Source organism: Dama dama, chromosome 1 (assembly GCF_033118175.1).
Source record: "Dama dama isolate Ldn47 chromosome 1, ASM3311817v1, whole genome shotgun sequence".
Classification (NCBI taxonomy): Eukaryota; Metazoa; Chordata; class Mammalia; order Artiodactyla; family Cervidae; genus Dama; species Dama dama.
Genome location: NC_083681.1, coordinates 30,054,699 through 30,068,750, shown reverse-complemented (window position 1 = coordinate 30,068,750; position 14,052 = coordinate 30,054,699). Strand labels below are relative to the sequence as shown.

At 59.8% G+C, this 14,052-nt stretch overlaps 1 protein-coding gene across 3 annotated transcripts in view; it reads right to left on the bottom strand.

The window, feature by feature from the left end:
* PHLDB1 (pleckstrin homology like domain family B member 1) overlaps window positions 1-14,052 on the bottom strand; it is a 47,918-nt gene that overhangs the window by 24,197 nt on the left and 9,669 nt on the right. For all 3 annotated transcript variants that reach the window (XM_061145483.1, XM_061145492.1, XM_061145503.1), the window contains exons 5-9: window positions 7,486-7,611; window positions 4,456-5,801; window positions 1,678-1,959; window positions 1,092-1,232; window positions 846-983 (exon numbers count right to left, since the gene is read on the bottom strand). In XM_061145483.1, the coding sequence (XP_061001466.1) occupies window positions 846-983; window positions 1,092-1,232; window positions 1,678-1,959; window positions 4,456-5,801; window positions 7,486-7,611 (2,033 nt within the window). The remainder of the gene's footprint in view (window positions 1-845; window positions 984-1,091; window positions 1,233-1,677; window positions 1,960-4,455; window positions 5,802-7,485; window positions 7,612-14,052) is intronic.

Genomic DNA, 14,052 nt, shown 5'->3' with positions numbered 1-14,052 from the left:
GGGCATGCGGAGAGCCCAGGACAGTGATTAGAGAGGGCGTTAGTGCAGGCCTGGTTGGTAAGCGTGGAGTTAATTTGGCACAGAATTTGGGAGTGTGGTTTTGGGGGCCAGAGCCAAAGCTCAAAAAATAAAAAAATTAAAAAAAGGATGGGAGGGTCAAAGAATTTTTAAGAGCTTCAAAATTGAGAGGCAGGAGGAAGACACTCTCCAAAAAATCCAGAAGGAAAATTAATTCTTGGAAAAATACTGTCAAGTCCAGAAAGAGGTGGCCCCTCTCCACTTCGGAGCTTTTGGCACGTTGTTGGGCATCTTGGGAGTGGCTGGCATGGCCCCTGTGGGACGGAGCGGCCCCTGCAGGCTGGCAGGAAATCTGAAAGGGGCAGGGGCAGGAGCTGGGACCCCCTGGGATGGGAGGCTGCAGATCCTGAAGGCTCAGGGGAAGCAGAGACTCGAGGGCCATCTCCCAAAGTTCACATCCTGAGTCCCAGAGCTCTGCTTGGAGGGGATGTCCTCCAATGCAGGGACTGGACCTGAATCACTCCCCAGCACCGGTCCCCTGGGCAGTGCTCACCACCCAAGAAGGGGCTTCGACACTTCCAAGAAGGGGCATGGAGGGCCCAGAATGGCAGGCACCCAGGCACCCAGAGGAAGAACAGAAACCCAGGCAGAGGAGACCCCAGACACCAGCCCAGACCCTGGCAGCACCCTCCACGCTGGTACTTTCCACCGAGGACAAGGCCCCCTGCCCCTGCGGGATGGACGATGAGGTAAGGGGTGAAGGGCACTTCTCCTCCTCTTCCAGGCCGCTGGCGCCCAGCACAGAGCCAGGCCAGGTTGTGGGTTACCTTGTCCCTCTCCTTCTGGATGCTCGTCTCCAAGGTCATCAGCTTCTCCTGTAGCTGGTCCACCGCCTTCTGCTCTTTCTGCAGCAGTGCCCGCTCAGCCTCCCTCTCCCCCTGCAGCAGCGCCCGCTCCATTTCAGCCTGCAGGCCACAGCAGGGTCCATGTCAAGGCCACTCAGGGCAGCTCAGGCCACGCTTGGGGTGATCACCAAGCCTGGGAGGAGTCCCGCCCAGGGCCCTTGCTCTCACCTCTCGGGCCGACTCCTGCAGCTGCTGTTCCAGCTCCTTCACCCGGACTTTGAGCTGCTCTACTCGCCCCAGCACCTGAGCCCGCTCCTCTTCCAGGGCCAGCACCTCTCCCTGGAGCTTGGCGCCGGGGGCATCCTCGTGCTGGAGGGGAGGGGGGCCATCAGCTTGGGGGAGCCTAGAGCCTCCCAGGACGAGACTAAGAAAATGGATCGCTGAGTCTCAGGACACTCAGAAGGAGCAGCTGGACTGAGAGGAGGAAATTCCCCTCCCTACAAGGAGAGCAACACGGCTCTCGGCTGCAAGGAATAACGACTCACTGCCGAGAGCCAGGCCTGGGTGGGGCCCCAAGGAAAAGGTAGGTCATAAAGCATATTTATAGCTTGGGAAACTCATCAGCACCTCCCCCTGTTCCTTGCCTCCTCATTTCTACACCTCTCATTCCTGGGTGTCCCAAACTTCTGTTACTGCCCACTCGCAGGGCGAGGTACCCACCCATGCCTGCCCGCTTGGCCCCGGCCCCCGGCCCCGCGCCCAGCCCTGGCCCTGGCCCTGCGCCCGGCCCGAGGCCCGGCCGGCTGGCTCCCACCTCCTGCTGGGTGCTCTCAGTGCTACTGCATTCCTCCTTGAGATTCTCCTCGTCCGAGCGCTCCACACTCTCCCACAGGCGCTGGGCGGCACCTCCAGGCTCCTCACTGCTGCGGCCCGGGGCCCCAGGGCCCACCGCGAGGCCTCGTGAGGGCCTCCGGCCGGCCAGGGCCAAGGCTGCGGCTGCCTCCCCTATGCTGGGCAGCTCCCCGGCCTCGGGTTCCCCATCTGCCCGGCTGTACTCGGCGCACAGGTTCAGGATGGTCTCCAGGCGCTGGCGTTCCTGGAAGGGCGGGCAGAGCAGGCATGAGCAGATGGTCCTGGGGCCAGGAGGCTGCCTAGACCCAGGTCTGGCATCTCGTCAGGAGCAAGGACGCAGACACCAGGGGCTCGGACTCAGAATCAAGTCAGGAGGGCCCTGCCCCCCGAGGTCTGGGGAGGCAGACGGAGGGAGGGCAGGTGGCTCCGAGGCAGGCAGGGGGAGCCAGGCTGTGTGCCCCCTGCCAGGTGACCAGCGCCTCCTGCCTTCCTGTCTCCTCTCCCTTCTCATCCTGTCCCAAGGTGGGTGTCCCCGTGGACACAGAGAGACACACTCAGGAGCGCACGCTGGTGAGCACGTTCTCACTAAAGACCACGGTGAGAATACAGATAAACACTTCAGGTGCTCACGCTGACACAGGGACCCACAGAGACACCCCAGCACAGCAGCGCTGACACACGAGGACACAGCATGAGCCCCGGCCGGCAGTAACAGGCAGGCACACACAGACACCAGCCCTGACACGCACGGACGCACACTGGCACACACTCACTCGGATAAACACAGCCTAGCACACAGACGGGTGGGCGCCCACACAGACGGGGCCGGAACACAGACTCGGGGGCCCACGGCGACCTGACACCGGCTCACCCTGCCCCAGAGGCCTGAGCCGCAGTCCTCACTCCCGTCTGCCAGCTCCCCGTCACCTGCTGGCAGCTCTCGGCTCTCTGCCGGCATAGCGGGTCCCTGGCCCAGCCACTCCTCCATCCACCCTGTCCCTATACAAAGCCCACCCAGACACCTCCCAGGGGCCTTGGAAGTGAAGACAGGACAGTACAGGCATGCCCCGGCTCCCCTCATTACACCCCAGACGTGGAGCCTCCCCCCCAGGCTCCCTTGACTCCCTGGCGTCCCACCACCTCTGGTGTCTCTCACCACGGTTTGGTCAGGACCCCCCGCCCCAGGCTCTTACCCAGCTTCCTTCCTGCTGCTTGCCCAGTTCCATGGCACCAAAACCAGGAACAGAGTCTCAGCACCCAGGAGGCTGGGCCAGTGCCCCCGCCCCTGCCTCAGGACACAGATAAGCAGCCTGGTTGAGGTGGGAGGAGCAGGGCAGGCAGCCTCTGAGATTTAAAGTGGCAGGTGGGGCAGGTCAGGGCTGGTGAGGCACCTGGGGGTGGGGTGGGGGCGGTGGTGGGAAGGCTGAGTGGAGTTGGGGGAGGCTGGGCCCACCACACTGCCTGCTCCAGGTTCACTGTCCCCCCTCCAGGATGAGACCCCAGGGCGGGTCAAGCATTCTTGTCTAGGCCAAGGCAAAAACAGAAGATACAGCCGTGGAAAAGACTGGGGGCCCTGCCTCATCCTTCCCCAACCCCCCTCCCCAATACACACACACTGTCTCACACCCTCACCTCACCCAAAGCTGTCCCAGCCTCCTCCTTCCAAAAGGGCTCCAGACAAACCTCCTCTGTTCTGACTCTCCTCCTTAAACCAATCCTTGGGTCCCGGGGCCCCCAGGGACCCTGCTTTCCTGCTCACAAGGGAAAGACGCAGAAGCTATTTCCCTGTGCATGTGCTCCAGGGTATAGACACCAGCCAGAGCCCCCAAGCTCCCTGCGCTATCTGGGGAATCCCAGCCCCCACCCAGCTCAGATGCCATCTCCAGGACAGCTGCCCAGAGCCACACCCAGCCCCCAAATACACCCATGCGTGCGTGTGTGTGCGTGCGCACACACACAATTACTATCACACAGACTGGTCACGGATCAGCCAGGGCTGCCTGTCGTGTTTTCTCCTTCTCCCCCCATCTCCAGATGATCCTGCATAGGCCAAGGTGAGCAGCTCCCACCCATTGAGAGAGGCCAAAGAGAAACAAATGGCAACCCACTCCAGTATTTTTGCCTGGAAAATTCCATGGACAGGTAGTCTGGCGGGCTGCAGTCCATGGGGTCATAAAGAGTCTGACCTGACTGAGCGACTAAACAACCACAACAACAAAGGGAAGCAAGAAAGAAGGACCAGAGGCTTTTTTAAAGAAAAGCCTGGAGAAGACAGGAGAGAAAGACAGGAGGTATGGGTTCAAGTCCAGTTCTGCCAGGACATGCTGTGTGACCTTGAACAAATCCACTCCCCTCTCTGGGCTTCAACCTTCTAATCATTAAGCCCTGTGTTCTCAAACTGAGAAGTACAAGCCTCATCCTAAACATGGTGTGTTTTCCTAGAGCTTCCCTGTATTCCAATTAATCATGTGAAATGTTAATTTATACATGAAAACAAACACTGTGTTACAGAATAAATGCAAAGTTAGCATGCATTTGAAATAAGGCCTTCGAGACTTCAAAGGAAGGGCTTCAGGGGACCAGAGCCTTGGCATCCAGGTCACTGTGGTGTACCCTGGAAGTAGAGAAGCCTGGGAAGCCCAGGCTCTGTCCACGCGCCCCTCCCTCCTTGCCAGCTGGCCCGCCCACACCCTGGCAGAGCGCCTGTCGTGATGCCCGCAGCCTCCCTGGCATGGCTCACCAGCCTCTCCATCTCCTGCTCCCGAAGCCGCTCTTGGCGCTGCCGCCGGTGGTACTCCAGGAGGTCATCCTCATTGTCACTGATCTCCGTGATGCTGTTTTTCCGCTCCCGGGTGATGGGCACCCGCAGGTCCCCGCTGGAGAGCTTCCTCTGGGCGCGGGGGCTCTGGCGGGGTGAAGCCCCTGTCAAGGAGCCCAGACTGTAAGCTGGGCTCAGTCTGCCGCTGAAGCTGCCCTTGCGGGGTGCTAGGGACTCCCCGAGTGTGGGCGAGGGGCTCCGTGTCCTACGGCCCCGGGCCCCCAGTGTCAGGGAGAAGTCCTCCGGTGAAGCCCCGTGGGCTGCCCAGCGCCGGGAGCGGGGGCTCTCTGCCACATCCCTGGTTAGTTTGGGATCTGGGGCGGTCCGGGCGGGCATGGGGGAGAGAGCCCTGCGGGACAGAGATGGGCTCAAGGGAGGCAGTTCTCTCATGCTGTCCAGGCCCCGCCGGCCAAGGCGGGGGCTCTCTGGAGGCTGTAGGGTGCGGGTGGCTGAGCCATCTGAAAATGTTCGGCCCACCAGCTGGCGTGAGGGGCTGGTGGTCAGCACCCGCTCAGCGCCTGGCGGCTCCCGGAAAGGGCTGGGAGGGCGGTCCTGGAGCGTGCCAATCTTATTTCGGGGTGCAGGGACTGGCGGCTGGAACTTGGGGCTGCTGGGAATGCTGGTGGGTGGGCCCCGGGCACTGGAAGCAGGGTATTCACTAAGGCTGATCGCCACCACAGGCAGCTGCCCACCCGGCCGGGGGCTCTCGGTGGCTCTGCGGGCCTCGGCCAGGACAGTAGCTGCAGGGCTGTCTGTCAGCAGACCTCGGAGACCAGGGCTGGGAGGCCTCTCGTGACCCCCCTTCCTGCCCAGCCGGGGGCTCTCAGAGGGGCGAGCGCCGCTCGGTCGGGACTGTGGGGGCTGCAGGGCCAGATGGTAGCTGGAGGACCGGGCGGGCACCAGGGGGGGCAGGGAAGGTGCTGGTTCCTGCCCGCTGGGTGAGTGGCTGGCACAGCTCCCACTGCTGGCTGGCGAGGAGAGTGGAGAGAAGGCCGGAGAGGTGTTCTCATAGCTGGAGCCCACAGACATGGCGCCGGGGCTGGTTGGGGGGGACAGCAGGTAGCGCCCGCCATTGGCCATTGGTGACAGTGGGGATGTGGCGGCAGGCTTCTTGCCAGCAGCTCCAGGCTCCTCTAGCACCAGTGAGTCCATGATTTCCTGCAGGTCCTTCTCAATAGAGCTCACCAGGGAACTGTGGCTGCCACAGGCAGAGGGTCCCCGGGTTGCAGGCTGAGGGGTGTGGTTCCCGTTCACCAGGCTTTCGGATTCTGTGAAGGGAAATGCAAACAGCCTCAGGCCCCATCTTCACCTCCTGGGCCCTAGGGAGCTGCATATACACAAGAGCCGGCGCTCCCCACCTCCTGCTAGCAGGGCGGGGCTGCCAGGGCCCTGGAAAACCAGCCGGCAGTTCTCAGTCCTGGGGCCAGCTCTGCCCCTGACCTGCTGCTGCACCACCTTCCCCAAGTCGCCTGTTCTTGGTTTTGCCTTCTGTACAGGAAGAATGCTCCTCTGGCTCTAACATTTTATGACTTAGGACAGAGCTGGCAACAGTGATGGGCACCTCTAGGTTCCTCCCTGCCTTGGTTTCCCCAACCTCCTTGACCTCTCCTTCAGAAAGGGCAGGCACGAATTTTACAAAGAGCAGGGGGCCATGCTAGGGAGCAGGCCAGAAGTTCCAAGGGGTCCCCGTTTATTAGGACATTAGCGCCTCCCAACACGCAGCAGAGACCCAGGGAAAAAAAAACACACACACATAGCCTCCAGGGCTGGGTGACAGTGCGTACAGTAGCACTTTATCCAATCAGAGGCAAGGGAGGGGCCTGGCCCTGAAGGCCAGTTCCTGAAAGCCAGGCTGGTTAGCAACTAGGTGCAGCTCAGGGCCTCCAATTAGACCATTAAGCCACGCCAGCAGGAGCCTGCTTTTGCCCTGCCCCAGCCCTCATCAACCAACCAGGAGTCTCTGGAACCACTGCCCCAAACAGCTGAGAGAGTGGCATGACAATTTAAGGTAGGGTAGAGCTACCCAGGGAGTGGACTGGAAACCCAGGCTTCTGAGCTCCCAAGAGTCTAGTATACAGGAGGCGGAGGAGAAGGGAAAGCCTCTGTAAGCCTGAGTCTGGTCCAAAATTATGGGGACTGTGTGGGACCAAGGCAGAGGGGTTGCCATGGATACCGGTGATCCCAGTGACCACCCATCTTTCCTCAGATCCCCAGGCAATCCATTGAAATCACTGATGCCAGCCCGCTTGATGTACCTGACACACACGTCCACCTGTTCCAGTACCATGATGACCCCTGTCACCCCACAGCATCTGAAAGCCTGTGCAAAGTCTGGGGTGGCAGGCCCATGGGCAGCCTCCTGGTCTGCACCCCACCCCAAGGCAGCTGGGCTGAGGCGGGGGCTGTGCTGGTTCCCTGGGACAATCACCGACTCTCCTCTAGGGATCAGTAATTCACACACAAAGTGCAGCTGCCCCACTGAGTCATCAGCTGGCATGGCCTGGCATGGCCTGGGGGCGGGGCAGAGCCCAAAGACACGATCACAAGCAGGTGGGGCCCCCCCGCCTCGAGCTTACAGCATCTCAGTCTGATGCTTCCTTCTGCCCCCTCAGGCCACCCTCAAGGGTGAGGATCCCTGGTGGTGACATAAGAGGGTCAGGGTCCCGGACACTGAGGTGGCACCGTCCAGGGCAGTGGGACACAGGCTGGCAGAGCACCCCCATCCCTCAGGCACATGATTCTCCCTAGTTCCAGCCAAGCAGCACTTCTTGGATCTCTCCCCGTGGCCAGACTGCCTGGCACTCTCCCCCAGTGGCCCATGGCAGGTGGCAGCAAGCCCAGATCATGAGTATTGTCCCACCCTGACACTTCAAGTATGGCTGGAGTGGGCAAGGGGGAGGACTATCCACGGGGTGCCACCAAACCAGCCACCTGCCCCAACTGGGTACCTACCTGGGCCAGGACCGTAGTGGGGGCCAGGGGCCCGGCCCCCTGCCGGGATCATGCTCTTCATCCACTTGGCTTCAGCTGGGTGGTTAAAGCGGAGGAAGGTGGACTGACCCAGGCACAACATGCAGCCTGCAGAGAAAGCACACGCTCAGAGGGGCAGGGCAGGGCAGGGCAAGGCTGAGGCAGCCTTCCACCTGCAGCACCGGCAGGCTCACCCCAGACTCCGAAGAGCCATCCCCACCTGCACTCCCAGCGGCCACATGGTCCACCCCTGACTCAGCCCGTGCCTGAGGCCCCAGCCCGGCTCCACAGCACACAGCCCCACAGCACACGGCCGAATGGAAAGAGCACTGGCTTGTAAGTCCTAGTCCTAAATGTTCTTCATTACCACCTGTGAGATCTTCGGGGAAAGTCATTTCACCTCCCTGAGTCTAATTCTCTCAGCAGAAAAATGAGGACAATACCAATGCCTTGCAGAGTTAAAAGGGACAGTGTATGCCAGTGCTCTGTCAATGGAGAAACTTCTCCAGAGAACACAGACCCCCACGTGCCCCCACCCAACCTGGACTCGTGATCCATCCATCTGCCCCTTGGGTGGAAGGGTCAGTTCGAGAGGCAGCAACTTCCAGGATCACAAACAAGCTCTGAGATAGGAGACGGGGAAACACTCCATGGATCCGTCAGGTGCCCCGGCCACCCTTTCTGACCGTCGAGAGCGACTTCTACCCTCTTTCTCTCTGTCGAAGCATTCTGTGGCCTGACATTGTTCCGCTCCATGGACTCTCCTGCGTTGTAGCCAAGCCTAGGCCAATGGGCCCAGCCTCAGCCAAGCACATTCCCAGGCAGTAGACACAAGCCCAGTCCTGCCCAGGAAGTGCGAGCGCATAGAAGGGGGAGGGCATAGGGGAGTCAGAAAACGTAGCCAGGGGCACTGGGAGTGTGCACGGCGACAGGTGTGCCCACAGCACCTAAGCCTGTCTGGCAGAATTCCTCTTCCCGCCACACCAGGGGCTGGAGCGAAGAAGATGCTCCGTTGGGAGAAACCAGAGACCTGTGCTCTCTACCACCCACCCTTCCAATCTGTCCACATCCTTGGCCCCTGGCCCCAGGCTCCTGTCTACCCAATCTGCTGCCACCTGGCACCCCAAGCTTCATGCCAGTCTGAGCTAAGACTGGCAAGGAATTCTACATTCCTGGACGCTGAGACAATTCAACTCAGGTAGGCCACAGGGGCATGGGGCATCCCGGGCCACGTGGGGTACCTTGGCAGGCCCCCCACTGAGAAGCTCAGCAGCCTGTGGGGGGGAACCCTGGGTGTTGCCATGGATGGGGGGCTGGCAGTCTGAGAAGCCCACAGCAGATAACATAGTAGACAAAACCACCCACTACATTGGTATACCCACAGGCCCTCCCAGGCAGGCGGGCACAAACAATTCTAAAGGCTGATGGGTGGTTAGGAAAGGAGGGAGCCTTCCCTGCCAAGCCACCAATCAGAGGAGCTGATCACAGAGTGATTATAACCGGAATAAATATTAGCCAGCCACACCGTCCACCTAATTACAACCACAGCTGTTTCAGACAGAACCCTGCCATTCCCATCCCCCTCCTTCCAGCCATTTAACAAGCTAATTAATGATGAGTTCGCAGGGTCTAGACAGACCTACTCAACCCTAGGTTGACTGGGGGGGTGGGGGGTGGGGCAGAGGGGGGCAGCTCAGGAGCCTGACCACACAGTCCAGACTGGGAAGGACTGGGGAGTCTGGGTAGATTCCAGCCCATCAGTGCCAGGCCCACCCAAGGAGGCTGTAGGCAGGTAGGGACCCTCAGCTCTGGCTCCTCTAGCTGTGAGTCCCCTGTCCCCTCCTCTGCCCCTCACCCTCCTCTATACAAGGGGTGTGGCCATGCTGCCTCCCGGGCTATAAATAGGTGATGCCAGGCAGCAGAGCTGGATCTGTATTAATAGAGCGGGCAGGAGGGCAGCAGGACTGATTGTAGCCCAGCTCCTGCCCAAATTAACTTTCTATTTGCACTCAGGGGCCCCAGGCATTGCCCCTACTCTTGTCCCGTGCCTCCAGGGGCCTGGTCAGCCTGTTTCTGGGAAGAAACCTCCTCTCTGCTCACTCCTGCCTGGCACCGCCGAAGGTCAGCCCACGCAGGAAACCCCAGAACCCCTCCTCATCCAGGCAAAGTTGCGTTCCTGTCCCCCCTCCCCAAAGGGGCTCAAGGCCCAGCTGTGTGCAGGTGGGTAAAGGAGCTGCACATCTGGAGGGGAAAAAACGGGGCCAAGGAGAGGGTGGGTCCTTTCTCTGAGAGATGCACGCTGCACACAAACACACCTACACACGCAGAAACACACAGACTCACCCAGAGACAAGCAGGCTCACACACTCAGAGCGACAGTCAATTGCCCTGCTGGCCACACAAACAGAATGAACTGGCCGAAAGGAGGCTGGGTGTGGGGAAGACGGGAGAAAGGGCCTTGGCTCCTTCCATCAGAGACCCCTCTTCGCCATAAGCCAGGCTCCCCTAGTCCTAACCGGGAACCCTCTACCCCGTGGAGAGGCAGGTCCCACGGAGGGGACCACCGAGCGCGGGTTGGGAAAGATGAAGTCTGCCCCGCTGAGGAGTGGCCCCGAACCCAGACGCCCCACTTGGATATGTTCAGGGCTCTCTCTCTCTCTCTCTCTCTCTCTCACACACACACACCCGAGTCTCGCAGCCTCAGGCTCCCAAAGTGCGGCCGGGGACCCGATCCCGCTCCTGGCAGGCCTCCCCACCCCCTCCACGCCCCTCCCAGCCCGAGCGGCTCCGCGCCGGGCTTGCCGGGGCTGCGGCGGCCGGGGGGCTGAGGACTCACCACCGAATTCGGACCTCCGCACGGCTCGCCCCCGCTGGCCTGCAGGTCCCCGGCCCGCCCCGGGCCTTTGAGGGGGCGGGCCGACCTCCCGCCGCCGGCTCCCGGCTCGGAGCGGCGAGGCAGCGAGGCGGCGAGCAGCCACCAATGCCCAGGGAGGGGCGGGCCGGCCACCGGCGGCGGGGGAAGGGAGCCAGGAGGGAGGGACAAAGGAGAGGAGGAGGGGAAGAGGAAGTGATGGAGGAGCGGAGGGGAGCGGGATGGAGGGCGCGGGGCGGGGCGCGGCGGGGGACGCGCCGACCGAGCCCGCCCGGGGTCCCGCAGCCCGGGGCAGGGGCAGAAGTGCGGCGAGGAGGAAGCGTTCGCGCGGGAGGACGGAGAGAAGGAAAGGGGAGGGACAGACACAGAGGCCAGAGGGTGAGCAGCCAGGAGGCAGAAGTGAGGAGAAGCGGGGGTCTCACTGAGAGCCCTCTGCGGTGAGAAGTCACCAGACGCCGGGCAGGGGCCAGGCCAGCCCCCAGGTCAGCGTGGGCAGGCTGGCCTCCGTGACAGCAGAGGTTAAGCTCTGACATTCCACGGCTCCATGTATTAGAGAGAAGCCGCAAGCCAGTCAATCCTAAAGGAAATCAACCCTGAATACCCAGTGGAAGGACTGACGCTGAAGCTCCAGTACTCTGACCACCAGATGTGAAGAGCTGACTCCCTGGAAAAGACCCCGATGCTGGGAAAGATGGAGGGCAGGAGGAGAAGGGGGCAACAGAGGATGAGATGGTTGGATGGCTCGACTGGATGGACATGAGTTTGAGCAGACTCCGGGAGATAGTGAAGGACAGGGAATTATGGCGTGCTGCAGACCATGGGGTACACAATATATTAGAGAGAAGAGTGAAAGTCCCAGGAATCCAGCCAGGTCACTGGGTCCAGCTGTGGCCCTCAGTCTGCCACTGTGACAAGTGGGAGTTCAGGGCGAGGCAGGGCTCTGTGAACAGTCTTGAGTGTAGCTCCTGTCTCCACACTATACACCTCTTCCTCTGCCCCCCTGGCCCCCACTCCCCACACTCCTAGCAGTTCACCTTACCCCATGACCCAAACTGGACCCAGGCACTGGCTCTTCCAAGCTAGCCTATTTCCTTGGGTTCCAGAAGCCAACTCACCGCTTCCCAACCACAACCAAGTGTGCAAAGAGCTCCAGCAGAGCTGGCCCACCCCAAGGAGGTACCTTCCCATCTGGAAAGAGTGCCACCCACCTCTGGAGACCCTGGGACCATGCTGAGGTTCTGGGCCAGGCAGGTACTCACCACCCAGCCTCAGTCCCAGAAAACTCCTCACATTCCAGGACCTGGCCTCTGGACACCAGAACCTTAAGGCACATGCTGTGTTCTCTCAGTTGTCCTCTGTACGCTCAGAGCTCACACAGTCCCACACACTTCTCTCAAATACACACCAACACCTGCCCAGCCAGACACCACTCACGCTCTGAATCACACAGACACCCCAGTTAATGTGTCTCATACACATTTATTCTCCAGCACACAACCCCTCAGGCACCAGTCCCTCTCTTGGTTCCACACTCACTCAGGCACAGATAGCCCTTCACTCAGCCTTAGAGAGACTCTGAAATCAAAAGTCCACCTCCTGGGACTTCCCTGGCGGTCCAGTGGCTAAGACACCACATTCCCAATGCAGGGGGCCTAGGTTCAATCCCTGGTCAGGGGACTAGATTCCGAATGCAGCAACTAAGACCTGGAGTGAAAGTGAAGTCACTCAGTCGTGTCCGACTCTTTGAGACCCCACGGACTGTAGGCTACCAGGCTTCTCCGTCCATGGGATTTTTCAGACAAGAGTACTGGAGTTGGGTTGCCATTAGTAGCCACATAAATAAATATTTTTAAAATATTTTTTTTTTATTTATTTGACTGCACCAGGTGTTAGTTGCAGCACACGGATCTAGTTCCCTGACCAGGGATCAAACCCCAGACCCCTGCACAAAGTTTTAGCCATCAGACCACAAGGGAAGTCCCAATAAAGAAATATTTTTAAAAAGCCATTTCCTTCCATGACTAAAAAAAAAAAGTCAACCTCCTTAGAGAAACAATCAAACAATTTTTCCACCCTCGCTGAACACCTACCCACACTGCCATACTACACACACACATACACACACACACACATGCATGTACACGCATGCACACACTCACATGTGCACAGGCAGCTCATTCCCCTTCTGAAGGAAAAAGGAAAACCATATAGGGTCAAATGCAAAATAGGGGGAGGCTTAAAAAAACCTTCTCAGGAAATGTGATTCATCGGTCTGGAAACTGTGACAGCCAGCTGGACAGACCCAGACAGACCCAGAGGACACTGCCAGGGAGAAGCAGGGCAGCAGGCAGGCGCACACAAGTGGGGAGCTAGGAGCTTTTGCTTTTTCTCTCCTTCCTTTGAGCTTTATCAGTCGAGATCTTTATCAGTCTCATCACAGAGGACTGTCGAGGCTTCCCTCCCATTTCACAGAAGGGCTAACTGACAGCTGGGTGGAAGAGGAAGCGGTCCATCATCCTGGATCCCAGAGGGAGGCAGCTGTGTTACTCAGGAATCCTGGCTCCAGCCCCATTCCAGGGAGCCTCCTGGCTGGCCCTCCCAGAAGCCCCTACCCACCAGCAAGGGGCCTGGGGAGCGAAGGAGACTCGGAGGAGGCTCAGAGGCAGGGGCTGGCAGCGAATGGCTCCGAGAGGGTAGGGGACCTTCTGTCTAGACAGCCTGGGCCCTGAGCTGCGTGGCTTTCTGGGTCCTTCCCTACTGGGTCTCCTCCCGGATCTTTCATGTGGTCTGGCACTGTGGTCTCAGGGTGGGGCAGCCTTGACCCAGATTGAGATTCCTCCTCATTTCCTTGGTCCTCTTCCCGGCTCCATCCACCTCTTGCTCTGTAGAGAGAGGGCCGCCTGGGATGTCCCAAGGTACCTGGGGACAAGACTGGAAGCAGGATCTTCCCAGTTCCCTCCCATCAGGGCCCCACGACCATAGCTTTCGCTCAAGTTGTCATTGGCATCTGTTTTCTGCCAGCTTCCCACCCACCCCACCCCTGACCCAGGCATATTCCTGCTCGAAGAGCCTGTCACTGCCACTCTCCTCGTTATGACGTGTGCCTCTCCAAGTTGCCTATGGCTGGGCACAGTGCCCAGAATGATGCAGCCAAGGACCAGCCCAGCCAAAGAGGGCTCCTTGTTATTTCTAGGGTAGTCCTCTGGTTTTTCAAAGAGGGGGTCCCCCACACACATCAAGACTGGATCAGGGAACAAGACAGGGAAAATGGTTCTCTTGCACATATGCCCACAGATAGGCCAGTGGTCAGTGAGTTCTCCTGTCTTCACAGGAGCACACCCGTGGACGGTTTGGTACCACCAGCCCTGAGTTCACCCTGCCCCCTACTTGAACACTGTGATCCATAAACACAAGGAAATACACAAACACAGAGATACACAAGTCCAGAGTCACAAACACATCCGGAGACACATAAACACACTCCAGTCACACAGACACACAGAGATAGCACTTGCACCCCGAGCCACCCAGTTTCCAGGGAAACGCACTCCCAAGAATGTCCGGAGTGGGGCCAGGCAGGGCTGGGCTTGGGGCCTTGCTCCAGAGATGAGACAAGGAAACCCTCAGCTCCTGGAGCCCAGGGGAGGGGCAGTGCTGGGGAGAAGAACACCCGTTCC